Source organism: Paramisgurnus dabryanus, chromosome 23 (genome assembly GCF_030506205.2).
Source record: "Paramisgurnus dabryanus chromosome 23, PD_genome_1.1, whole genome shotgun sequence".
NCBI classification, from domain to species: domain Eukaryota; kingdom Metazoa; phylum Chordata; class Actinopteri; order Cypriniformes; family Cobitidae; genus Paramisgurnus; species Paramisgurnus dabryanus.
In genome coordinates, this window is record NC_133359.1 from 5,681,511 (window position 1) to 5,709,027 (window position 27,517).

The window sequence follows — 27,517 nt, forward strand, 5'->3', positions numbered from 1 at the left end:
AAGAAGGTGGTGTATGTGTGTAGTGACAGATTAACATGAACTGGACATTTTAACGACTACTTCAAAGTTTCAACGTATGTCTTAATAATATTAATACAATTTACAATGCTTTTGAAGTGTTCATGATGACAAGGGTTTTATTTATTTATTTATTTATTATGGTGGTTGGGGCCCCCCTAATACAACCGCTGGTAGGGGGCCCCAAGCAGCCCCTACCTATGCCTCTATGTTAAGACCACCTCTGCAGTCGGAAAATACTGTTACTAAGCCATCCAATCACAGTAGAGGGGTGGCAGGACAGATACCACACCTACCAACAAATCCGTGCATTGTACAACGACTGACAAAACAGGGGTCCTGTGTCCACCGAAGCGTATAAACTTGGCTAAAAACGCCAGTCGCAAAACGTTTGTGGGCACTTGCCAGCGTTTCTTCAGCTGAACGCTTTGGTTGCTATGATACAAATACTTTCTGTAGTTTTGCAATGCACTGGTTGGTTGTTGTGATTTGTCCCATCCCTCCTCCACTGTGATTGGATGGCTGAGTGAAAAGTGACATGGATGAGCTGAGCGTTTGTCCCAAAGTTAAAAATGTTCATCTTTTGGCGCACAGACAAAAACGCAGAGCGCCAGCACTAAGGCCCAACAAACACCGCCAGCTGCTGCCGTTTATAAAAGCGCTACGCTTTCAGTTGAAATGCTCCATTGGGCACAAAGCCTAAGAATGTGTGTTTACCAAAAAGTCGGATTTATATATGTTTATCCGGCCTGATCTTACAGGACTTTTACCAATTTATATCAAATTATACAAAGTGAATCGTACAAAAATCTAAAACATTATGTTGGTTTATCAATTATTAAGCTTTTAAACTAGCTAATATGTTATCAGAACAAGTGGGAAGTGGTTACCTGAGGACTGTCTCATGAGATGGAGGACTCAGTGTTACCTGTTTTGAATAAACACATTTTATTTTATGTTATCTAATGTTTTATTCATATAATATAACCAAATGGCTAATGCAAACTGAAAATAAATACTCACTTGTTCTAGAAATATGGACAGAAATGCTGGTGTTGGTTTATATTGTATTTTCTTCATGTGTCAAGATTAATAAAAGACTTTCTCGGCTTAAATGTTTATTAATGTTTATTTGTGTAAGACAGCGGTACATTGGTAGAGATTGCTCATACTGACAGATCAGATTTACCTTTCATCACATTTATTCTTAGACTTTTTTCAGGAACAGACACATCTACGTTTTGTAACTACACTAAGCAGAAAAAATTACTTAAGAAATAAAAAGATTTAAGCCTCGGATTCAAACATCTTCTTCCTGCCGTCCATGCCAGACTTATCCTCGATGTTCTTACGCCAGTCACCAACATCACGCAGTTCCTTATCCTGTAAAGAATAAACAAAATGTTTAAACAAAAGGTTTAAGATCGCATTTATTTAGGTTATCAAAAAGCTTCTGAAATCCTGGGTACAAAAACAACTTGCAGGACAAAGATTTGCACAGACATTGTGTTAAAGATGTGATGCTCACCTCCTCTTTGACCTCCTTCTTGACTTGTTTCAGGTTGGCTCTCAGATCCAGAGAGACTTTGTGCTTAGAGCCGAGCAGAGCCTGGAGCATCTGGTCAGCGGACATTCGCACTTTCCTCAGTACGGGTTTCTTGAACTTGCCCTTCAGGTCGATCACCTTGATGTTCAAGTCCTCGATCTATAGCAGGTAAAGGAAGACCATGTCATTGGTACAGAAGCAGAATGATCACACGATCTGGAGCGTGATAAATGCAGACGGCATCATACCTCTTTCGCACATTTGTTCACTTTTGTTTCCAGATCGTATCGTTCCTCATCTATGACATCGATCTTGTGGTGAAGTTCCTTGCATAGTTCCTATCAACAATGATGGCAAACATGCTATAAATGATATGTTGCTCACTGTAAAAATTCCGTGTTGCACTTACATTTTTACGTTTAATCAACTTGAAATTTTTAAATAAGTGAGAAGTTGCTATAAATTATAAAAATAAAGTTAAATAACTTAAGCAAATTCAACTTAATTTTTGTAATTTATAGCAACTCCTTAGTCAGTGCAAGAAAGTGGTTTATTAAACTTAAAACATTTATGCTATTCTCGGTTGATTTTGTGTTGTGCATCTCAGTTTGTTATCTTACCTGTAATGCCTGCATAGATCCAGGTAAAGACAGAGGTGGGCAGGTCTCCACCATGTATCTCTTTCTCTCTTCTTCTCTATCTTTTACTTCCTGTTCTAATATATCTTTAGCGATAGAGAGCATCAAGCTCTAGAAGGCAGAGAAGCTGGGCTTTATTATTGTACTTAGTGTTATTATTCAAATACAATATAGTTTTAAATATTATACCTTTAGATGATGCTTCCGACTCGATGACATCTTCTTTCTGAGGTGTTTAGAAAAGTTGAGAATGATCATTAAAATTCATTGAGTTAAAGAATGTATGTAACTAACAAAAGAAAGAAGGGAGGAAGGAAGGAAGGAAGGAAAGAAAGAAAGAAGGGAAGGAGGAAGGAAGGAAGGAAGGAAAGAAAGAATGAAAGGAAGGAAAGAAAGAATCAAAGAAGAGAGGGGTGGAGGGAGGGAGGAAGAAAGGAAAAAAATAAGGGAAGGAGGAAGGAAGGAAGGAAGGAAAGAATGAAAGAAAGGAGGGAGGAAAGAAAGAATGAATGAAAGAAAGGAACAAGGAAGGCAGGAAAGAAAGAAAGAAAGAAAGAAGAGAGGGGTGGAGGGAGGGAGGAAGGAAGGAAGGAAAGAAGAAAAGATAGGAACAAGGAAGGAAGGAAGGAAAGAAAGAAGGGAAGGAGGAAGGAAAGAAAGAATGAAAGGAAGGAAAGAAAGAATCAAAGAAGAGAGGGGTGGAGGGAGGGAGGAAGAAAGGAAAAAAATAAGGGAAGGAGGAAGGAAGGAAGGAAGGAAAGAATTAAAGAAAGAAGGGAAGGAGGGAGGAAAGAAAGAAAGAATGAATGAAAGAAAGGAACAAGGAAGGAAGGAAAGAAAGAAAGAAAGAAAGAAAGAAAGAAAGAAAGAAGAGAGGGGTGGAGGGAGGGAGGAAGGAAGGAAGGAAAAAAGAAAGAAAGAAAGAAAGAAGAAAAGATAGGAACAAGGAAGGAAGGAAAGAAGGAAGGAAGGAAAGAAAGAAAGAATGAAAGAAAGGAACAAGGAAGGAAAGAAAGAAAGGAGGGAGGGAGGAAAGAAAGAAGGAGGAAGGAAAGAAAGAAAGAAGAAAAAAAGAATGAAAGAAAGGAGGGAGGGAGGGAGGGAGGAAAGAAAGAAAGAAAGGAGGGAGGGAGGGAGGGAGGAAAGAATGAAAGAAAAAGGAAGGAAGGAAGGAAAGAAAGAAGAGGAGGGGGAGGGAGGAAGGAAAGAAAGAAAGAAGGAAGGAAGAAAGAAAAGAAAGAAAGGAGGGAGGGAGGAAGGAAAGAAATAAAGAAGGAAGGAAGGAATGAAGAAAAGAAAGAAGGAAAGAGAGAAGAAAGAAAAAAGGAAGGAAAGAAAGAAAGAAGGAATGAAGGAAAGAAAGAAAAAAGGGAGGAAGGAAAGAAAGAAAAAAAAAGAAGGCAGTAATGAAGGAAAGAAAGAAAGAAGGACGGACAGAAAGAAAGAAAGAAGGGAGGGAGGGAGGGAGGAAGGAAAGAAAGAAAGAAAGAAAGAAAGAAAGAAAGAAAGAAAGAAAGAAAGAAAGAAAGAAAGAAAGAAAGAAAGAAAGAAAGAAAGAAAGAAAGAAAGAAAGAAGTAAGGAAGAAAGGAAAGAAAGAAGGAAAGAACAAGGAACGAAGGAAGGAAGGAAAGAAAAAAGAAAGAAGGAATGAAGGACAGAAAGAAGAGAGGGAGAGAGGAAAGAAAGAAAAAGGAAGGAAGGAAAAAAGAAAGAAAGGTTTACTCACTCCGACATCTTGGCAGAATTTTATTGAGACCCTTTTGAAAAAAATGCACACAATTCACAGTGAACGAAATACCAAATGAAATGCAGTATATATTCTATAAAGTCATTTGGTGATTGATTATTGGTCACTTACAGGCGTTTATATCTAATATTCCTTTATTGGTACACTGTCAGAAAAATATGGTCAAAAATGGCCCCAAACATCAGAGCAGGCCCTTTATAAAAGTTCATAATAGATACCATTTAAATACAGATGCCAATATGGACCTCCAAGGGAATAAAATGAACTACAAGCCCCGCCCAGTGACAGCTAGAGAACATTTCTTCTCAGTGTATACATTTCTATAATAAATCCTAAAGGTGTTTATTTTATAATCATAATCAGCTCCTTTGTATGTTATCACACGTATTACACAGCTACGTGCCAAATAAATAAACACATGTAACACTTATTGAGTTAAAATGATTTATTAACAGACAGAACACAAGCACAGCTAACGGATGTAAGAAACTGTGTTCAGTTATAAAGTTTTAATATTCTGATTTATTTGACACTGAATGTTCTGATTGACCAATCAGAATAAAGTATTTCAAAATATATAATTACTTATTAGTATTAACTAATATAAAAAGCACTTATTTAAAGTATGTCAAAATTTAAACTGATTAATTTTTGGTTCATCTGTTTACATCGTTCCAAATTCATTAATTCATTAACTTCACAAAATAGGCATTATTGCTGTGTTCTGGTCTAAAGTGAATCATCTGCTGTGAATCTGATCTGTGCTAAGCCTGTTTCTGGATGACAATCAAAACTTCACCCGTCTCCAGTCGTGCCCTCTCAGATATCCTGAGCATAGAAAAGTCATCGCTCAAGTTAAAATGACAACTTCATGATGTGTTTCCAATTATTTTGTTCAGCCCAAAATGAAAATAATGTCATCATTTCTCTCTGTCTCTCATGTTGTTACAAACCTGTATACATTTCTTTGATCTGATAAACATGAAGGAAGATATTTTAAGGAATGTTTGTAATCAAACCGATCAGAGACCCTATTCATTTCCATAGTAGGATAAAACGAACGGTTTGGGTGCAAACATTCCTCAAAATATCTTCTTGTGTTTATTAGAACAAAGAAAATTGGTTTGTAAAAACATGAGAGACAATATGATAATTTTTAGGTGAACTATCCCTTTAAAGTTTAGACTATGAAAATAATTCCACTTGTGATGAGTGTTTAATCTGAACAATGCTTTTGGCAGAAATCCCAAATTGAAACCATAGCAGCACTATGTCCAAAGCAGAGATCTCTGCGTCATTCTAGTCATGCCAGCCTAAGCCTAATATTTGTGTTGAATTTTGACTTGACACTAAAGTAAACATTGTCATATCACACTACGGATGTAAAAGCCCAAACAGATCAAGTTCCCATAACTTAGCTCAACACGTTACTTATAAGCTACCAAGTGGGTATCCCAAAATAAACTCCGGAATAGTGATTTTTCCAATAGCAGTTTTGTATTTTCCCAGTGAGGATGTGAAATAAAATTTGAGTTTGCAAAGTATATATAATTTTTTTTTTACAAAAGCTTTGAAATTTGATACACATTATGATACACAAATTATGCTTAAATGCATGAAAACATTAAGCTGCAAAACATCATTCACAAAAAGCGAAAGTATGCTAAAACTCCATACGGCATTCAGCTATCAAGATCAACCATTTCATGTATTTACAAACCACAGTGCAGCTGGTCAAATATCCAAGTGCTAATCCGAAAGGATAAAAATATGAAGAGCATGGATATGCAGAAGACAGGGGTCTCACCTAAGAGCTGAAGCAGACAGCAAGATGAATGGAGAAAGAATGAGATCTGTGCACTTTTCTGGCATCCGAAGTATATATATTGCATTCCCCTATGACCAAGGAAAACCGATCTCTCTGTTTATGGCAATAGATCCATTTGGAGAACCAATGGGCTCTCACACCTGAAACACAATATCAAATCCTTCATCCCTCCCACATCATATAAATAACCTCTTTAAAATTGTCTGAGGGGTTTCCTAACAAACATCCACCCACAAAGAAAACACAGAAGTCTTGAAGAAACATAACAACTGATTTCTGCTTCATAAAAAAATTCATTTTCAGATATAAACGTTTACATGCGTGAGCGGGACATCCGAGTTTACTTCGATATTTTTCTTGTAAATGTAAATCTATCATAACAAACTATATATTGTTTGAGAGGTCTAAGAACGTATTTTCATATTTCAAAATAATTAAGATTTACCATAAGATTGTGTTGGTTTGTCCAAACAAAGGAAGACAAATGGAGCGCTTGCGAAGCCATTTTGAGCTTTTTAGAAATCGCTGCTTTAAAGTCACAAAGAAACTTTTTTGAAATTAAACAGATCAAGTTCCCATAACTTAGATCAACACGTTACTTATCAACTAGCAAGTTGATAAGCAGTAATAATAATGCAGTGACTGTAATTTATTCATTTGTGACAAGAGTATGTAGCAAACCTTACAGCAAATACTGAAAAAATAAAGGCTGGATGTACTCAAAAATATGGTGCATCATTTTTGTATCCATTTTTTTTTTAAGTATTACATGTAATTTTAAGCAATTTATGCAACTGCTTAAATTTTTAAGTAAAACTGACTTAAAAAAGTGGATGCAAAAATGATACACTATATTATAAAAAAATACAGTGTATTATTATTATTACTTTTTTAATTATGTATAAAATAATATTAGATTGCATTATTTTTATTTATTACAATACATTTAAACTGCTATAACAAATTTTTCTTATTTAATATTTTCACCTCCAGACACTTCCACAAAAAACCTTAAAGTGTCTTGTTTAAAACTAAACCAAAATATGCCAGAGTTATATTAATTTAAAGATGTAAATCACCCCCCATTTAAAAAGGGTTGTGGCAGGTAAAGGGTTAATGAGGGACATAAGTACAACACTTATTTTCAATCCAGCATTTATAATATGTTTATATTTGACCCAACAATGGGTTTAAACAAACCAGCCTAGGTTAAATTACAACCAACGGGTTGGGTTTGTCCCTTTTTGACCCAACACTGGGTTGAAAATAACCCAGCATTTTTCTTTTATAAATATTTTATTAATAAAATGGCACGCATAAGTATAAAAGGTTTGGTTAAATTTTTTTTATAAACCTGTATTTAAAAATGTTTTTATACATTTTCCTTCACATTGATGTGACAACTCAATGTTGTCACATCAATGTGATGTGACAACTCTGGCTTTATAAACCTGTATTTAAAAATGTTTTTATACATTTTCCTTCACATTGATGTGACAACTCTGGCTTCCCAAGTTATTTTGGGAAGTTATTTACACAATTCTCAAAAAACGGTAATGACTTTTCAGTGTGCTCATAAATTAATAATAAACATGTAGCGTTTTAAAGTTATGTGACAAACATTTTACCTTGCAAAGCGCCGATTGTTACTTGTTGCGTCCCAATTCACCTACTTACACTATGCACTGAAAGTATGTACTTTATTGTTAAAAAAATATTATATAATAATAGGGGTGCACCGATAAATGCCGATATATATTAATACGTGGCCGATAACTATTCTGAATCGCACAGCCGATATTATTCACAGCTATTTCATGTACTACGTAGGGTTGCCACCCTTGTCTGATAAAAACTGGGACATATCGATGACCTGACCAATTGGTTTGCTCACAAGCCCCCTGTCCTGCTGACAGGCGCGGTGGGCGCGTGCAGCAGGTGACGCCAATTATGGGTCCACCCGAAGGTTAGACCGTCTCATTTCAGTTCTCTTCGCAAACTTCTGAGGCTTCCACCTTGAAAGACCGAGTGCTCACCTTTTAAGGTCTAATGCTTATAAGCTTGCAGCCCTTGAATTGGGACACAGCTCCGGTCATAGCTGAGTGTGTGTGGTTCTTCGTCTGCAGCGCATATTGAGTTTCTGCACGAGAGCGCCCTCTGGCGTTTGGATGTAGCGACATTTCACCGTAATTCATTGAGAAGCATTGCAAGCATATATATTTTTTATTTATAATAATATAAATTTAATATAAATATATACATTTGAGTTTGTAGCAAAAGTTTACACCAAGACATTACAGAAGTGACCGTTGTTTCATAGACACACATGTGACCAATACTCATCAAAATACAATCTTTTTGCATTTTAGCTTTTATTCATTCTTTATTTTTTATAGTTTCATTTATTCATTCAGAAAGCTTCACCCAATTCCTCCCTCTTACAAGTTGCAAGTATTTTTAGCCTTTGAAGTGTGCATCTTTGAATTTAGTAGACAAACTAGTAGACCATCTGCATACTTTAAGGACATTTTAACCTACCATTTTTTGAATGCCATTTGAGACAGATAGGCTGAATACAAGCATGTATTTTATAAAGTACACAGCATATATTTCTAAAAACTGCATCGAAGCAAGAAATGAGGCATCTAGTAATTTCTTACTCGGCCACTCTGTCCTAAAATAGAGCAATGAGAGGGGAAACACTTTCTCATTCAGTAGTATCGTGTAGGGAGACATCGGTAGCTTTCTAAATATTCTATTTTGGTTTCTAAACATCTGGTGTTGGTGATGATGGCTATCTGGGACACCCCAGGCACTTAAATGTAGAGGTGTAATTGGTTTGAGATGTCAAGCAGAGAGCAGGAAGAACCGGGGAGAGCCTGAAAACTTGGCATGCAAAGAACAAGAATAGAGCAACTGGAGGATTAAAGCAACAGGTGGAAATAATGGAAACGGTCCTGTGGGGATGAAATTGAGTCAGTTCAAAACCCGTAAACGATAGATCACCTGAACCCATTAAATCGATAGCTCACCTAAACAAAATAGTAGCTACAGTACTGTGCAAAAGTCTTAGGCCAACACCACCAGCTTTGTTGTTTTAGCGCAGTTTTAATGTCCATCCATATTCATTTTTCACTCTTTTAAACAGAAAATACAAGAAATGTGTACACAAACTTAAAAAACAAAAAATTTCAGTCAGTATTTAGTGCGAACTCTCTTGGCATTAAACACATCTTGAGCTTTAATAAGGAGACTAAAGTCATTCGATTAGGAATAGAAATTAGGATTTAATTTCATTTGAGATCCTGCAGTTGCCTGCTATTGCGCAAGTGGAAGGGGAGTTTACCCTAAACACTTCAGCTTATACTTTTATACTGTTTACTACATACACATTTCCTGTATTTTTGGTTGTATTCTAATAAAGAGACTGAGATATAATTATATATGATCACTATACAATTGTAAAAACAACAAATCTTATAGTGGCAGACTTTGCACTGCAAAAAACGATTTTCAAGAAAAAAAAATGTCTTAGTATTTTTGTCTTGTTTTCAGTAAAAATATCAAAAAATTCTTAAATTAAGATGCTTTTTCTTGATGAGCAAAACGACCCTAGAAAATAAGTCGATTTTTAGACCAAAAATATCAAATTTAAGTGATTTTGTGCTTAAAACAAACAAAAAATCTGCCAATAGGGTAAGCACATTTTTTTTAATTTAGTGTTTAAGAAAAATGTTCAAGATTTTTTTGCTTACTCCACTGGCAGATTTTTTTGCTTGTCTTATGCACAAAATCACTTAAATTTGATATTTATGGTCTAAAAACTAGACTTATTTTCTAGGGTCGTTTTGCTCATTAAGAAAATACATCTTAATTTAAGAATTTTTAGATGTTTTTACTGAAAACAAAACCAAAAATACTAAGTTACAAAGTCATTTTTTGCAGTGTGTATATGTAAGGGATAATGTAGAGGCAGCTGGTAGTTATCGGGAAATAAGCCCCGACAGTGTGATCATGACCCGACACGAAGCGGAGAGTCTTGTATCACACTGAAGGGGCTTATTTCGCGATAACTACAGGCTGCCTCTACATTATCCCGCTTGTTACACGGCTACTTGCCACATAAGAAAAAAAACTGGACATGAATATGAATTTGAAACATTTTATTGTCATATTTGTTTTAAATTAACATTTTTATCCTTCCGCGAAACTTTGCACAGATGCATAAAATGATCGTAATACCCTATTAAGTTCCTCTTCCTCTCGTCTTTGAGAAGTTTTAATGCCCATTCTGTATTTTTTTGTGTGTTGGCTTCATAGCTGTCATGCTCTATTTTGTCAAGTTCAGTCTCAGTAAGCTCTCTGTGTCTTGTCGTTGTTCGTTCTTCTATCCACTGTTTAAATGTTTTGTTTTTTCCATACATGTTAAAATTAATGTCAAAATGTTCCATTCTTATTTGTGGTTGTCCAGTGTTTGTCACAAGATGGCACCAAACAGCTAGTAATCATTATTGGCGCGGAGCGATTTTACTCGTACAAGTAGTACCGGCTATGTGTTATTACTTCGGAGCGGTTATTATTTGAAAAGAACGAACCTGCAAATGTCTCAACTGACCAATCAGAATCAAGCATTCCAGAGAGCCGTGTAATAAATAGCAATAATGAAGCCCGCCCTCAAACTCAAAGACATATTGCGAAAGCAAATTATTTTGAAACATTGAATAAGATTGTACAAAATCATACAAATTAGGCACCTGGCAAAATAATTAAAATTTACCATAAGATTGTGTTGGTTTTTCCAAACAAAGGAAGACAAATGGAGCGCTTGCGAAGCCATTTTGAGCTTTCTAGAAATAGCTGCTTTAAAGTCGCAATGAAATTAAACCTTTTTTGAATAACTGCGGTATTTTTTACAAATGACTTATCAGTGAGCTTCATAATTTTTTTAAAACATATGTGCCCTCATAATCTTGAATCGCAAATCTCCTCCCCTTACTCGAAACGATCTCTCTTTACTTCCGGTCACGAGTTATGGTGGATCCCAAGAAAAGATCACAGCGATTGCAAATAGCAACTTAGCTCAACTTCCAACGATCCAATAAATTCTCGATGGACGAATTCAAGTACCGCCCTACCTTTTATCCTCATTTCAGAAGCCGTTAAACTCGAATATACGTCACCATGGGGAAAATAAGACAATCGTTTGTAATTTTAAAGGGTTGTCAAATAAATCTTTGGTGTCCGCAGAGTACGTATAAGTTTTAGCTCAAAATACCCCATAGTTAGTTTATTATAGCATGTTAAAATTGCCACTTTGTAGATGTGCACAAAATTGTGCAGTTTTTGCGTGTGTCCTTTTAAATGCAAATGAGTTGATCTCTGCACTAAATGACAGTGCTGTGGTTGGATAGTGCAGATTAAGGGCCGGTATTATCCCCTTCTGACATCACAGGGGGAGCCAAATTTGAATGACCGATATTTTCACATGCTTGCAGAGAATGGTTTACCAAAACTTTTTCACATTTTCTAGGTTGGAGCCAATTATAGCACTTAGAAAAGGTCAGATTTCCATGTGTAAATTTCAGTGGCATCTAGTGGCGAGATTGCGAATTGCAACCAAAAGCTCACCCCTCAATTTCAAAACTCATATGGTAGCCGCCACAGGACAAACATGTTGTCGTCTGAAACAACATAGGGATGAAATGCACTTTGTAGGGCAGTTTTTGTCCATTTAGGGCTACTGTAGAAACATAGTGGCGACCTCCATGTAAGCGGACCCGCGGTGTATGGAGATAAGGTAATAAAAACAATACAGTTAATTTAGTAAGGTCTTTATACACCACTGATAATATAGTTATGTACATTATATTGCATTTCTGTCAAGAGATCCTTCTACAAGTTACACACTGCACCTTTAAAGGATATTTTAACATTATCACTTGTTTTCGAATATAAAATAAATTCAACAAGACATCAAAGTTAACAGTGCATCAACTTCTCTTTAATATCAACACATACAAATTCATTGTACTTCAAAAACGTGATACGCGAAAATACATCGCCTCACATTATTCTGGTTTCTAACGATTCGAGAATGTTTTCTATCTAGGCCAATAAAGTTAACCTGAGAGTTCATGTTGTTAGACCTTTATGGGGAGAGACCAACCATCCAAAAATATATGCAAATAGGCTAATGGATATAATAAAGCAACGGTAAATGTTTCATTTGAATCGAAATATAGCTTCGCTAATGTTTTAAGCTAATAGCAGGCCTGTAGAAGAGAGGTCACATCGACTGACATCACCATCACACTGCTTAAAATACAGCCACTGTGAGCACAACATTACACCGACATGGAGCATTTCCTGAACATGTCAAAGCATAAAGACAACATTTCGTTAATACCTGATGTGTGCATACAGTGTGCGTGTGTGAATGTCACAATAATCACACTGGACAATTTCAAACAAAAGGCACCAAAACTCAGGAGGATCTTTCGTCACCAAACCGCGTACGAAATACGAAAATATAATGATCACAGAAGCCGCGTCAAAAGAGCCAAATCCCAGTGAGCACACGCACATCACATAAATGCCAATGAAAATGATCGGTATTATTTGTAAAACGTGATTTTTTTTATTTGTGTAGCTTTATAATAGCAAATTCATCATTAACATTGTCCTGTGAATATTAATATAATGCGCAATTTAAAATAAAGCAACAAAAATACTTTATAGTTGCGTAGCAGTTGCATCGCAAAACGCCACTAACTTTAGTTTTTTATAGGGTACAACACTCAACAGATAATGTTGCAATGGCATATGTAAGACTAGCTAACACACCAAATTTTGTTTTTCATATGAAAATGCGCACATGTGCGTGACGTGCGTGTGCTATCTGGGTTGTTGCGTTTTTTTCCAAAATGGTTAAATGAAATTACAATAGAAACCATGAACAACAATCAATATAGCCAAGCATAAACATTATCGTCATCAAAAATATTTTTCATCTAGGTTCACTGCGCAACATTTAATCAAACTAAGCCACATGTGAGGAAACAAACTCTTTACTTGTGCATTTCCTTGTGGTTAGTGCAATATTAAGCCTGCAACTCCACAACTCATAATCCAAACACTCCAAAAAAAGTGGGGTGTTTCGATGCTTACACAATCACAAAATTCACATTTGAAATCCATATTTGAATATTATATTGGAAAAGACACTCGATAAATGAAATGACTCCTCATAGAGGACTACTCTTATTTTGTATCTTTTGAACCCTGGTTAAACACAGAAAAATATTTTATCACCAATATATGACTAATATTACCAGTTTCTAATCAAAGTTGTGCTTTGCCATCTGTACCTGCTGTTATGAAATATTTTTGTTTATTTGAGTTTAGTTTCGGTTACCATCTTGATGTTTCAACATCAGTAGTGGTGTTTCGCAGTCAAATGTGACATCATTTGGTCTCCTGAGAGCTCTCGCCAAATTCTTCCTCACCATAACCCTGCACTACATTATAAATAAAAAAAATTATATTTCCAGACACATCCCATTGTTTAGCAGCTGCACAAAGCTTCTGTACGTTTATTTGATTTATTTGTTTAACTAGAAGCAAATTACTTGAATTTCCAGCTTTGTTTTCAACTTATTGTCACAGTTAGTACTTGCGAACTTTAAAATCAAGATCCGTTTTAAAGAAACAGTTCCCAAAAAATGAAAACCAAGTCATTATTACTAGCTTGTATGACTTTTGACACATGTACTGGTCTTTTTTTGTTATTTGCAATTACGTATATTAAAACACAATGACAAGTATCATAAAACTTTTTATGACCAAGTGTTAGCTATAAGCACACTGCAAAAAAAAATGATTTTCAAGAAGAAAAAAATCTTAGTATTTTTGTCTTGTTTTCAGTAAAAATATCTAAAAATTCTTAAATTAAGATGCTTTTTCTTGATGAGCAAAACGACCCAAGAAAATAAGTCTAGTTTTTAGACCAAAAATATTAAAATTTAAAAATCTGCCAATGGGGTAAGCAAAAAAATCTTGAACATTTTTCTTAAACAATGAATTCAAGAAAAATTGGCAGATTTTTTTTGCTTGTTTTATGCACAAAATCACTTAAATTTGATTTTTTGGTCTAAAAACTAGACTTGCTTTCTTGGGTCGTTTTGCTCATCAAGAAAAAGCATCTTAATTTAAGAATTTTAGAAAGTTTTACTAAAAACAAGACAAAATACTAAGAAATGTTTTTCTTGAAAATAGACTCTCTTACTTTAGTTTTTTGTCTTATTTTCAGTACAAATATCTAAAAACTCTTAAATAAAAAAATCTTGAAATAAGTTTACTTTTTCTTAAACACTTAAACAGAAAAATTGGCCTTTTTGCTTGTTTAAAGAACAAATTTACTTAGATGTGATATTTTTTGTCTAAAAACTAGAATTACTTTCTTATCTTGATTTAAGAATTTTAAGATATTGGTAAGTACACTGCAAAAAATGATTTTCAAGAAAAAAAAATTAGTATTTTTATCTTGTTTTAACTAAAAATATCTAAAAATTAAGATGCATTTTCTTGATAAGCAAAATGACAGAAAAATAAATCTAGTTTTTAGACAAAAAATATCAAATTTAAGTGATTTTGTGCATAAAACAAGCAAAAAATATTTTACATTTTTCTTAAACACTTAATTCAAGAAAAATTAGCTTTTTGCTTGTTTTATGCACAAAATCACTTAAATTTGATATTTTTGGTCTAAAAACTAGACATATTTTCTTGGGTCGTTTTGCTCATCAAGAAAAAACATCTAAATTTAAGAATTTTTAGATATTTTTACTGAAAACAAGACAAAAATACTAATATATTTTTTTGCAGTGTGTACTATTAATTTAAAACCTTGATATCTGCGCTACAATGCAAAAAAAATTCAAGAAAAGAATTTGTAGTATTTTTGCCTTGTTTTCAGTAAAAATATCTAAAAATTTGTAAATTAAGATGCTTTTTTATTGATGAGACAAATAACCCAAGTAAACAAGTCTAATTTTTAGCCAAAAATATCAAATTTAAGTGATTTTGTGCATAAAACAAGCAAAAAATATCTGCCAATGGGGTAAGCTAATTTTTCTTGAATTTAGTGTTTAAGAAAAATGTCACTTAAATTTGATATTTTTGGTCTAAAACTAGACTTATTTTCTTAGGTAATTTTGCTCATCAAGAAAAAGCCTCTTAATTTAAGAATGTTTAGATATTTTTAATGAAAAAAAGACAAAAAAACGAAGAAAGTAAGTAATTTTTTGCAGTTTAGCTTAGTTTGGCGCATTTATGTAGCGAAGCAGCAAAGTAGCAAAAGGAGCAAGTATTACTTTTATGATGCTTTTGCATACTTTATAAAGTTCAAAAGTCCAACTTTTTATCCTTTGAAAACCGTACAAAAAAACCTTAATTTTCCAAAATTTCTCCTTTTTCCAAATTGATTAATCGAAAAACAAGTGAAATGGCCTTAACGTAAGTGAAAATAATGATATAACTTTCATTTTTCGCATACTATTCCTTTAAAACACAAACAAAAGCTGCCTTCACTGTTAAAAGAAGATAATACAAAAATAAATACACAAAGTACAAAACGTGCCTGCACATCAGGTCCAGGCAATTTTGCGAGAGATGGCCTGTTTAAAGCACTCTGGGTCCGTGTTGCCACCCGGTCTGAGGGCTCTTTCGAGACTCACCAGAACGTTCTGATGGGACTCGCGAATGTTGACAGGGTGTTTGGCTCTGAGCAGCTCATATGCGGCAATGAGCTTCATGTTTTGTTTCACCATGAGGTACTGAATAATGCAGGTGGGGGCGAGAGAGAACCCATCACGACAATGCACCAACACGCGCTTCCTCTTTTCCGTGGACGCGTCGATGCATTCGTTGATGTCCTCAAAGCAGCGATGTTTGAGGGCCAGCCCTTCCTGGAAAGCGTCCGGGAGATCGCTAAGGTCCACTTTAAGCCGAGACCAGCTGTGCTTGACACCTCTCGAACAAGTACAGGGAATAAGTCTCAGACAAGTCTCCCCAGGAAGACTGCTCATGTCGATGATGCTGTCGATGTTGTTACGGCACAACGTGCGTCCGCTGTAAGCGGCGTTCAGGTTGCCGACGTAAATGTAGTCCGTGACCTTGGAAATGACCGGCTCAGAGTACTGGAAGTGCTCAGAGATGCTCTGCTTGGGCTCCGGGGCCTCGGGGCCTGTTTTGGCACCGCCTGGAACCGCCCTGCGGCTGTAGTTGCGCATTTTCTTGGATCCGGAGCGGGACGGAGGGTTGGAGTCGGACTCGGAGCTGCTGTTCCATGGAGGGGAGAAGAGAGAGAAGCGACTCGAGGACTTGCTCTTGGTGAGATGCTCCACTGGACTGGAGAGGCCGGAGCCGGAGGTGGTCGTGGAGCCCGAAGCACAAAACAGCGACGCTCTCTCCAGGGAACCTGTGCTGCTGGCGGCCCCGGCACTATGTGCCTGTTCCATCTGTCAGAAAAAAAAAATTTCTTGTCTATATATTACCCACAATTCCACGTCTTTGACACACCACAGTATTATTTTAAATAACTACATATGACAGTGACCAGGCAGCAATAAATCACTAAAATAATGGTTCTGTACTGTACGTCTCCCCACCTGAGCTTTAAGGTTGTTCTTCCACTCCTGGGTCTCCAGAGCTTTGAAGCGTCCATTGCTATCAGAGGACACGGAGAGACACAGGGGCCGATGGGTTCTGGGGGGCAGCTGGGGTGTCAGGGCCACGGCCAGCGGCCGAGGATCTGGCTGCTCGTTCCTACTCATCAGATCCGGACAGGAGCCTTATGTACAAATCCAAAAGAGGACAAGTCACATATTTTGCACCAGATTATTCCACATGCTTCGTGGGTGCAAATAGCCATCAGCTGACATGAAATTATTTTATAATTTACCCTCACTTGTGTCATTTTTCTTTTAAACCTGTATGACTTTCTTTCTTATGCAGAACACAAAAGAAGATATTTTGAAGACACTGGTAACCAAACAGCATTGACACAAAACCACAGAAGAAAAAAATGTAAACCATTTAAAATGAAAATGCAGAATTTTTGGTTGAACAACCCTTTTGAAGAAAGCCAAACAAACTTTGTTGCTTTTTTCATAAATTCAGCCCATCTTTACAAAATATCTAAATAATCCAAATACAAGCTTTCATTTACTTTCAACTATGCACACTTGGGATGAAGGAGATCAAAGCAGAGATCAGCAACAAACTGCTGATTTCGTATGAGGTTACATACATGGATTTACATTGGGTTCAAGTTTGAAATACATTTTGTTAAACGTTATTTAATCATTTATTTTATAACTTAAAATTTCTTTTTCCTTTTAACAACTATGCTAAATATATGTGACCCTGGACCACAAAAACAGTCATAAGTAGCATGGGTATATTTGTAGCAATAGCCAAAAATCATTAGGATATTAAAGATCATGTTCTATGAAGATATTTTGTAAATTTCCTACCATTTTATATATATATATATATATATAAAATAATTTTTCACCGTAAGATTCAAATAATTATTGGCCAAATATTGTTATATATATATATATATATATATATATATATATATATTTGGCCAATAATTATTTGAATCTTACGGTGAAAAATTATTTTATATATATATATATATATATATATATATAACAATATTTGGCCAATAATTATTTGAATCTTACGGTGAAAAATTATTTTATATATATATATATATATATATATATATATATATATATATATATATATATATATATATATATAACAATATTTGGCCAATAATTATTTGAATCTTACGGTGAAAAATTATTTTTTATATATATATATATATATATATATATATATATATATATATATATATATATATATATATATATATATATATATATATATATATATATATATATATATATATATATATATATATATATATATATATATATATATATATATATATATATATATATAAAAATTAACTCTATTAATATGCGTTGCTAAGGACTTCATTTGGACAAGGTTAAAGACGATTTTAGAAATATTTAGATGTTTTGCACCATAAGATTCCAGATTTTAAAATAACTCTTGGCCAAATATTGTCCTATACTGCAAAAAATGGCTTTCTTACTTAGTATTTTGTCTTGTTTTCAATAGCAATATCTAAAAATTCTTAAAGCATCTTAATTTTTCTTGATGAGCAAAACATCCCAAGAAAATAAGTCTAGTTTTAAGACCAAAAATATCAAATATAAGTGATTTTGTGCATAAAACAAGCAACAAAAAAAATCTGCCAGTGGAGTAAGCAAAAAATCTTGAAAATTTTTCTTAAAACTAAATTCAAGAAAAATTCAAGAAAAATTTGCTTACCCTAATGGCAGTTTTTTTTTTTTTTTGCTTGATTTTTTTGCACAAAATCACTTAGATTTTATATTTTTGGTCTAAAAACTAAACTTATTTTCTTGGGTTGTTTCCTCATTAAGAAAAATCATCTTCATTTAAGAATTTTTAGATATTTTTACTGAAAACAAGACAAAAATACTTTTTTTTTTCAAAAAAGACATTTTCTGTACACTGTAAAAAATGACTTTCTTAGTATTTTTGTCTTGTTTTCAGTACAAATATCTTAAATTTTACTTGATGAGCAAAATGACAATTTAAATTATACTATTTAAGTGAATTTGTGCTTAAAACCAGAAAAATATCTGCCAAAGGGGTGAGAAAAAAATCTTGAAATAAGTTAACTTTTTTCTTAAACACTTACTTCAAGAAAAAGCTTTTTTATGTAGCTTTCACACTGCAAAAAATAATTTTCAAGAAAAAAAATGTCTTCGTATTTTTGTCTTGTTTTCAGTAAAAATATCTAAAAATTCCTTTTCCTTGGTGAGCAAAACAACCCAAGAAAATAAGTCTAGTTTTTAGACCAAAAATATCAAACTTAAGTGATTTTGTGAAAAAAAAACAAGCAAAAAAAATCTGCCAATGGGGTAAGCAAATTTTTCTTGAATTTAGTGTTTAAGAAAAATGTTCAAGATTTTTTGCTTACCCCATTGTCAGATTTTTTTGCTTGTTTTATGCACAAAATCACTTACACATGATATTTTTGGTCTAAAAACTAGACTTATTTTCTTGGGTCGTTTTGCTCATCAAGAAAAAGCATCTTCATTTAAGAATGTTTAGATATTTTTACTGAAAACAAGACAAAAAACTAAGAATTTTTTTTCTTGAAAATCATTTTTTTGCAGTGCAGATAATATATAAATCTCAGTTTAGAGAAATTGACCCTTATGACTGGTTTTGTGGCCCAGGGTGACATTATATTATTCCAATCTATAGCATGTATGCCTATAGACCCAAAGTGTTTTTAAGAGACAAATTTGACTAAATACAATGAGCAATGGGTCTTGCAACAGTAAAAATAAGCTATAGAGACCATAGAGAAACTTATAAAAAATTATGTATGAGATTCATTATTTTTTAAATCTTGATAACTTAATCTCTTTTAGAGACATTCTTACAAGTAATGAACCCAATCTATAAATAAACTCATTTATGTACCAAAAAATATGGACTTTTGTACATGCTGGTGAGAAGTTGTCCTTCAGTTTTTGTAAGGCACCTGTCTGTCTGTCAGTGAGGATGTGATTCAGTAAGGACCCTCATAAACAGAGCTGAGAGTTTGTTTGATCCACAGCAGCACGACTCGAGCATTAATACTCCCACATATCTCACTTCAGACAGTCATTCTGCTGGTACACTGATTGACTAGATGTAGGTTTGTTAACACGACAAAACCAAACAGCTGTCATGATAACGTCTGCCTGGATTTTCCCCCAGCTGAAGTGTTTGCACATCAGCTGGTGATGTACTGTCTTTTACAATATAACAAAGATCACAGGAAACGTTTAGCATAAAAAACGCGGAAAAATTCTTTACTAAGAGCTCAAAGACATTGATACTTGTGAAATATTGTTCATTAAATGGCATTTATCTTTATGTTCCTGCATCTCATGACAAAACACACGTATGACACACAAGAGAGCAATTTCAGCATTATGGATGTGAAAGAAGAATATATTTAGTACCAATAGAGGGTATTCAACAACATCAGTTTTCCAAATGGCTGGTTTTCATAGGGGCTGTTGCGAAAACGCCAGTAAAACTGACTATTACCAGCTTAAACTGAATGTAGTTGGCCTTAACAGTGACCCTAACAACTTGCCAAACAACCTGTAGTCTGTGGACATTGGCATATGGCCAGACATTGCTTTTCCTGCCATATATGTTTGTCTTACCTAACACTATTAAACCATCCCAGCTTTGTAGAACACAAGGCTCATCATAATGGATGTTTTATTCATAAAGTCTCACTGACACAACTTTACAATTACACAGAATAAGAGTATAATTTTTATCCAAAAATTTGACATATCTGACATATGCAGGATTCCCACACCTTAGTTAACTTCAAGGAACTTTCAAGGACTTTCCAGGTCCAATACGCTCAAATGTTAAATAATGGGACACATTTCAAGTGAGAGCAAGGTTACATTCTGTTACCTTTTAAGATACATTGTTACAGTTCCCTTTCGAGGGAACTCACGCCGCGTCACTGTGGTGACACTTTTGGGACACCTCCAGGGGTAAGTGCGTCTGAATGTGTATATCAAATTCAACCAATGGTGAGGCTTAACGACACAGACAGGGTGACGCGAGAGCCAGGAAGTATATCGCTATCTGAAATATTGCCAAATACTGCGTTACATGGACGCATGAAGTATGGCAAGGGAGACTCAGGGAACAACAGCTACATACGTAACCAGAGACATTTTCAACTATGCAAAAAGCATTTTGGTATGAATCAACATTCGCATACAGAAGATATAAGCATTTAAAGCGAACAATATAGCACATTTTATGATATTGTCTTACACTACACAGGGAATAATATGGATTTTTCCCAGAAAACTTCTTGCATAAAATAGATTCAAGCACTTTCAATGACCTGTATCTATGCATGTTTATTCTCAAGAAACTTCAAAGGGCCTTGAACTTTGACCCTTGGGAACTCTGATTTACTTCTCCTTGGAGTGTTTTTTGTTTTGTGGAATTTGTTAGCACAGTCGACCACACAACTACTTTCCCCATTTTAGACGCTTTTTTCACGCTATGCTAATGCTGTCGCTCAGACTTTTTGCCACTCAGTGGGCGTAACTGCAGTCACTTTCGCCGAAGGTGATGTCACGTGCAAACACTCTTTACATTGAACCATCTGTTAAAATTTTCCAGAGATCCGAAAAATATCAGTCTATGCTTTTGTTATAGAAAATATACCCGTGTTAAGCATGTGAAAAGTTTTTGGGTGACAACACATTTTGTAGGAATTCTGGGAATTAAATGCACAAACCAGAAGCAAAATTACCCAACAAATAGAGAATTTTTTTTTGTGCGCATTTATGTTTAGGAAGAAACAACATTATGCATGTGAAATTTCAATGTTTTAGACATGACAGGTCTGAAAGCTGCGCTTACCCAACTATGGAAAATAACGTGGAAAAAAACTTGTATTTAAGCCACCAAATATTAACATATCAGATATTAGTAAGATTTTTCATAGGAAAGTTGCTCAAGAGCTAATGAGATTGGATGTTATTGATGTACCTTCATATTTGGACTTAAAGGGTTAGTTCACCCAAAAATTTAAATAATGTCATTAATGACTCACCCTCATGTCGTTCCAAACTCATAAGACCTCCGTTCATCTTCAAACACAGTTTAAGATGTTTTATATTTAGTCTGAGAGCTTGTTAACCATTCATTGAAAATCTACGTTCGGTATCCTGTCCATGTCCAGAAAGGTAATAAAAACATCATTAAAGTAGTCCATGTGACATCAGTGGCTCGGTTAGAATGTGTTGAAGCATCGAAAATACATTTTGGGCCAAAAATAACAAAAATTACAACTTTATTCAGCATTGTCTTCTCTTCCGCGTCTGTTGTGAAGCGCATGCGCGAGACTAAAGTCACGTGACTGCAGTGACGCAGATGACATGTTAAGTTTTTTTCCAAACTTACAGTGCGCGTCTCCCTCAGACTGTAAACGAAGCCTGGGCGCACAAAAAAAACAGCTGGGGTGCACCAGATAACACGTCATCCGCGTCACTGCAGTCATGTGACTTTAGTCTTGTGCATGCGCTTCGCAACAGACGCAGAAGAGAAGACAATGCTGAATAAAGTTGGAATTTTTGGACCAAAATCTAATTCTAACTGACCCACTGATGTCACATGGACTACTTTGATGATGTTTTTATAACTTTTCTAGACATGGACAGTATACCGTACGTAAATTTTCAATGAAGGGTCAACAAGCTCTTGGACTAAATCTAAAACATCTTAAACTGTCTTACGAGTTTTGAACAACATGTGGTTGAGTCATTAATGACATTATTTTCATTTTTAGGTGAACTATCCCTTTAAGCTTCCTTTTCGAAATATGACGTTCAATGCACTATATGTTACCATGATCTGCATTTTACCATGAATGAGAGATTTATTGATCGCTAAATAAGCTCAAAATATGAATCATTGTCATTTACAAAAGTATCGCTATGCTTCAGAAGCCAATTAAAGATAACATGCCATTATTTTAATTTTAAATATTTGTGTTCAACTGATAAAAGTCAGTCATATACATTTGGGACATCATGAAGTAATATAAATTACCAGATAATTTGGTATAACTACTTCTTTATCTTTATTTTACTGCAATAATATTTTGTATAAATGTATTGCGAGAAGTAATTATATAAGAAGAGATATACGGTACATGAATGCAAGCACAGAACACATTATACGATTGAATAATCCAATGCACATGGGAGTGTAGTACTTACCAGTAGCACATGCTGAACGAGAAATGGGTTGCAGCTGCAAACGATTGCGAATCTTGAGGGAGTTGAGCAGATTTTTGGCAATCATGCCTGAATTAAGTGAATAAACACAAGTTTGAAGACAACTTATAGAATAATTAACCCAAAATTTTTATTTCTGTCATCATTTACCCACTCTCATGTTGTTATAAACCTGTGTAAATTATTTTTTTCGAATGAACCCGATGATTTTTTGAGCAATGTTTGTAAAAAAAAACATTTGTGAGCCCCATTCACTTCCATAGTACTCTTTTTTCCTACTAGGGAAGTGAATGGGGTTCACGAATGGTTGAAACATTCCTTAAAATATCTTCCTTCTTGTTTATCAGAACAAAGACATTTTTACAGGTTTGTAACAACATTAGAGTGACTAAATGATGAAAGAAATTACATTTTCAACCTTTAAAGGATAGCTCACCCAAAAATTACATTTCTGACATCATGTATTCCCACTTAACCAAATGGTTTTAGAGTATTTTTCTCATTAATATCCATCACTTCCAGGCCTAACAATCAGTTAATAAATTATTCTTTATCATTTTTTGGGGATAAAATTAAAATTGAGCTTGTTTTTAACTTCACACAGAATCAAAAGATAAAAACATATGTATGGGAAGACATAAAAGCAGATTCGAACCCAGTCTCACCATTTTGTTTGGAATAATCTTTCCTATCCGGCTGATGAGATGCCTTGAAGTCTTTGCCCCATTTTTCCAAGGTTTCCATCTTCCACCCCCTGTAAACAATTGAATATCATGACTGACCATATGTATATCTGATAACAGTCATACATCATATTTTGTTAAGACAGCAGTGAGAGGGGACAGACAGACAGACACCTCCGCACTGGTGCATTCCCACACTTCACTTCTGTAAAGAGACACCGTTATACAAACGCATGGTGTTATATCACGATTAAATGTTATTCATTACACACACACACACACGCTTATATAAACGCACAAACGATGCGAATGCAAAAACATCACTGCGTTAAATGAGCGTCTATGTCTCATCATAAGTGCTCATCCTCCACCGGTGGCTTTTCTGCATAGATTTACTCCACTCGCGCATGCGTGCTTTTAACATCGCCAAAGAGTATCGACCATACAATACATATGCAAGAAAACTGTGCCATCTGTAGCTAGAAAAGACATAAAATATAAGAATGTTTGAAACAAACCCCAGCCATTCATCTTTGCAGCGCTCAGCTGAATGAAGCTCACGTGGACGAATGTCGTCACGGAAGCGACGAGCAATGCATTGTGGGAAATGTAGTGAACGCGTGCAAACCACTGATTGCAGCCAAAAAATGTGAGGTGTGCAATAAATCTTTTTCGATTTTTGATCTAAACAATTACAAAAAACAGATACTTAAGGTAAAACAATTATTGTGCGATTAAAATATAAACAGCTTGGTGCTTCCCATTGCAACACTTACTTAAGAAAAAGGTTAAATAAATGCATGTTTTTAACGTCACTGAGTAATCTTGTTAAATAATCGTGATTATGATTTTCACCAAAATAACCTTAATAATAATTTTTGCCCATAAGCAAGTAGCCCTACTATATAGCTAGAAATTTGGGACAAAATGATGTCTTTATAATATCATTAGGCTACAGATAATTTCATTCTGTCTAACAGAACTGAAATGTTTTTGTTTTTTTAATAAAAAATGTTTTAGCATAGGGGTCCCTCGCATAAATTTCATTATATTTAGGGGACCCTGCCATCATAAGGTTAAAAATCCTTTGTTATATTAAATTAAACAGTAGTACTTTAGTAAACTGTATATTATAATATGGTATAGTGTAGTAAAATAATCTAGTATATGGTAGTGTACTGTAGTAAACTATAGTATTATTTGGGTGATTCTTGCTAAATTAGACTTATGAGGTGTCATGAAACAATTTGATAAAAAAGTAAATGCAAAGTAAGTGTATCAAAATAAGAAGAATACAGTTACAAACATCTCTTCATGTACTATTTTGCACATGATTTCAAATGACATCATACAAACCAAATTTGTTGTTTTTTCCGCATTTAAGGCGAACATTTTCATTACCGCAACGTGTCCATGACTGGATTTTGGTTCTTTGACATGGAAATATTTATAATTAAAAAATGTTTAAAAAATAAAAAGCTTCAGTGCATGTTATACTATAAACATTTACAGTAAAGAAACATGTGGTATTTGGTGATCATTGGTAAATGTAGAGACAATAATAAGGAATATAAATGTGTCTAAGACCAATTTTCTCATCCCCACAACAATTTTCAATCATTGTTTAAGCCCTCAAGGAACAAACATTTTCAGACACAAAATGTTGGAAGGGACATAATTGACTGTGACACTCAAGATAGCTACCAGGTAAGCAGTTCTTATTTTTTCTCTCCAGATAAAAGTTGAAATTTTGTTTGTCATAGTACCTAGACATCTTTTTAGTTCTCATTACTGAAACATGAGTTTGTAAATGCCTATTTAAAGGTGACATAGAATGATTGAACGGGGTATTTATCCTTGTTCTGTGATGTGACATGTAGACAAATTTTGTTTTGTTTGGGTCTGTAATGCCTTAGAAGCTTCCTAAAAACCTCTCTCAGATAGCTTTATTAGGCTGGGGGATTTTAAACAAGTGGTTTTGCACCTATTTGGCTCACCCTACTGGCTTAACTTGCAATCTCATTACTGATTGGCTGACTTTGCTGCCACTCAAAAAATTTAGCCAATTATTTTAAAGTGGAGGGGCAGGGAGATGCCTGTGATGTCATAAGCATCAGTTTTTCAGATTGGGCTGTTTTCTGGCTGACATTTCTAAAAGAGGAATTTCTATGAGACGATGTTTAGCATGTCTAGCACTTTTTGTATGCTCGTGAATGCGGGTAGCAGGCACGTGCAGAGGGGGGGCGGCGGGTGCCCAAGCACCTGCCCCTTTACCCCTGGATGACCAAAGTGCCCTTTTTGTCAAGGCATTTTTTTGTAATTAAATGCCCTTTTGTGAAGGCCTGCCCAATCTAACTATTAGTAAAATTAATAAAAAATAATTTAGCCGTAAATAAAATTAGTCACTTGATGACGTATTGACCTTTCATTGGACAATCTCTTTAGGGACGATCACTAGTTCACAGCGCTAGTAGCGGCGCGCCCACACATGCACGACACGGTGCGCAGAACAGGGAGGATCCCCCTCGAGCGTCGAGCCGGCATTGAACCGAAGCCGTATGCTTAATGTTAACCTTATTATTATTTTACAAGAACGATGTGAGGAGAGCATGCACAGCTTTTGTTTATTGCTGTCTGTGTGTATTAACATCTCTAGAACGTTAGATGCAAACAGGGCACTCAAGTCTCACGCATTCGGCGTGAGACACACGCATTTCAGCCAGTTCACATGCCACACCTTGTATTTCTCACGCTGAAAATAAAACATTCTTCCCATATAAAAACAATGGATGAGGCAAAGGCAGGGATGTTCTCTCAACTTCACGCAGCAAGAACCGAAACGCACATGACATCAAAGTACCGCGAGAAATATTCGGGAAATCATACGGAGGAGTTTGATTTCAAAACGCTCTCGCGCTGTTCTAATGTCATCCACCTATCACGCGGAGTTTGTTGGAAGAGCAAGATTCGATAAATACGGTAAAAAACACTTAATTTTTGTATCATATTGAATTTACGATTCCTGGACTCGCCTTTGATAATTTTTGTATCATATTGAATTTACGATTCCTGGACTCGCCTTTGATAATAGACAATGTGAGCTGATGTTGGGTAATATAGCCATTCTCGTGCTAAATTATTAACTCAGTCAAAAACTCTCTAGCTTTGCAACCAGTTAGTTTACCTGAAAATAAAGAAAGTACTAGAGGCTTCATGAAATGAATGAAAGGAGAGATGAATGTCATTATTTTATTTCCCTGTCATCAAGGCATCAAAGTGTGCAAAAACACAACACAAACACGATTCAAAAGCTAAAATATATAGGCTACTCTCTTTGTATACAAATTTCGAACAGGATTAGAATAGAATTATATTTTAAATATGACAAAAAAAAACACAAGCCTGTAAACGTAATAATATCTTAACTGCATATACTGTTGACACACACAAACACAAAATGTAATGCACTGTAAGTCGCTTTGGATAAAAGCGGTTGCCAAATGCATAAACATATAGATATAAAACTCTGTATATATAGATTTTTCTGTCTCACTCTATTTGCAAGGAAAATAAAGAAAAACATTAGACTTAAAATCGTCTTTCTGTATTACTTTATTATTTGTTTCAGTTGTGTGCTTGCGTGTCAGCGAGCAAAGGGCCCTTTTTATTCTTTGAGCACCTGCCCCTCCAATGGTCTCTGCACGGCCCTGGCGGGTAGACTACCATTATTCAACAAAGACAAGGTAAAAATGGTTTTTCGTTCTCTGTCCCCTTTAATGTAATATCATGTTGCGGTAATGATCATTTTTGATAATGATAAAAAAAAATGATAATAATTCTATAGGAAATATTTTTTTTTAAATAATGGTTATGTAAGTTCAGACCTTAATCTTATATGTGGCTTCAAGGGCTTTTTTTTTTTTTTTAGAAAAATCTGATGCTGGACACCTTCTAAGTCTGGATTTTGTGAGAATCACCCATTTACTATATAGTAAGCTTTAATAACACAATATTTTTTAGCAATTATACTATAGATTACGATAGTAGTTACTATTGTTTATACCATAGTATTTTTACATGTGAACA

General features: G+C 34.8%; 2 protein-coding genes across 3 annotated transcripts; both read right to left on the reverse strand.

Moving 5' to 3' along the window:
- Positions 1–1,128: 1,128 nt before the first annotated feature.
- On the reverse strand, positions 1,129–5,849 carry LOC135781606 (troponin I, fast skeletal muscle). Of its 2 annotated transcripts, none has more exons than XM_065292194.2 (7): positions 5,758–5,849; positions 3,930–3,960; positions 2,392–2,428; positions 2,185–2,313; positions 1,813–1,902; positions 1,547–1,723; positions 1,129–1,401 (listed from the first exon to the last, which is right to left on the reverse strand). In XM_065292194.2, exons 2-7 carry the CDS (start codon positions 3,935–3,937, stop codon positions 1,306–1,308), a joined length of 537 nt encoding a protein of 178 aa, XP_065148266.1. In that variant the 5' UTR covers positions 3,938–3,960; positions 5,758–5,849; the 3' UTR covers positions 1,129–1,305. The 2 variants fall into 2 exon arrangements, with proteins under 2 accessions (XP_065148266.1, XP_065148267.1); XM_065292195.1 differs by lacking the exon at positions 5,758–5,849 and adding an exon at positions 4,062–4,082.
- Positions 5,850–14,674: 8,825 nt separating this feature from the next.
- On the reverse strand, positions 14,675–24,000 carry LOC135781870 (uncharacterized). Its single transcript, XM_065292435.1, has 5 exons — positions 23,950–24,000; positions 23,414–23,502; positions 22,731–22,817; positions 16,446–16,627; positions 14,675–16,295 (listed from the first exon to the last, which is right to left on the reverse strand). Exons 2-5 carry the CDS (start codon positions 23,490–23,492, stop codon positions 15,423–15,425), a joined length of 1,221 nt encoding a protein of 406 aa, XP_065148507.1. The 5' UTR covers positions 23,493–23,502; positions 23,950–24,000; the 3' UTR covers positions 14,675–15,422.
- Positions 24,001–27,517: the final 3,517 nt, after the last annotated feature.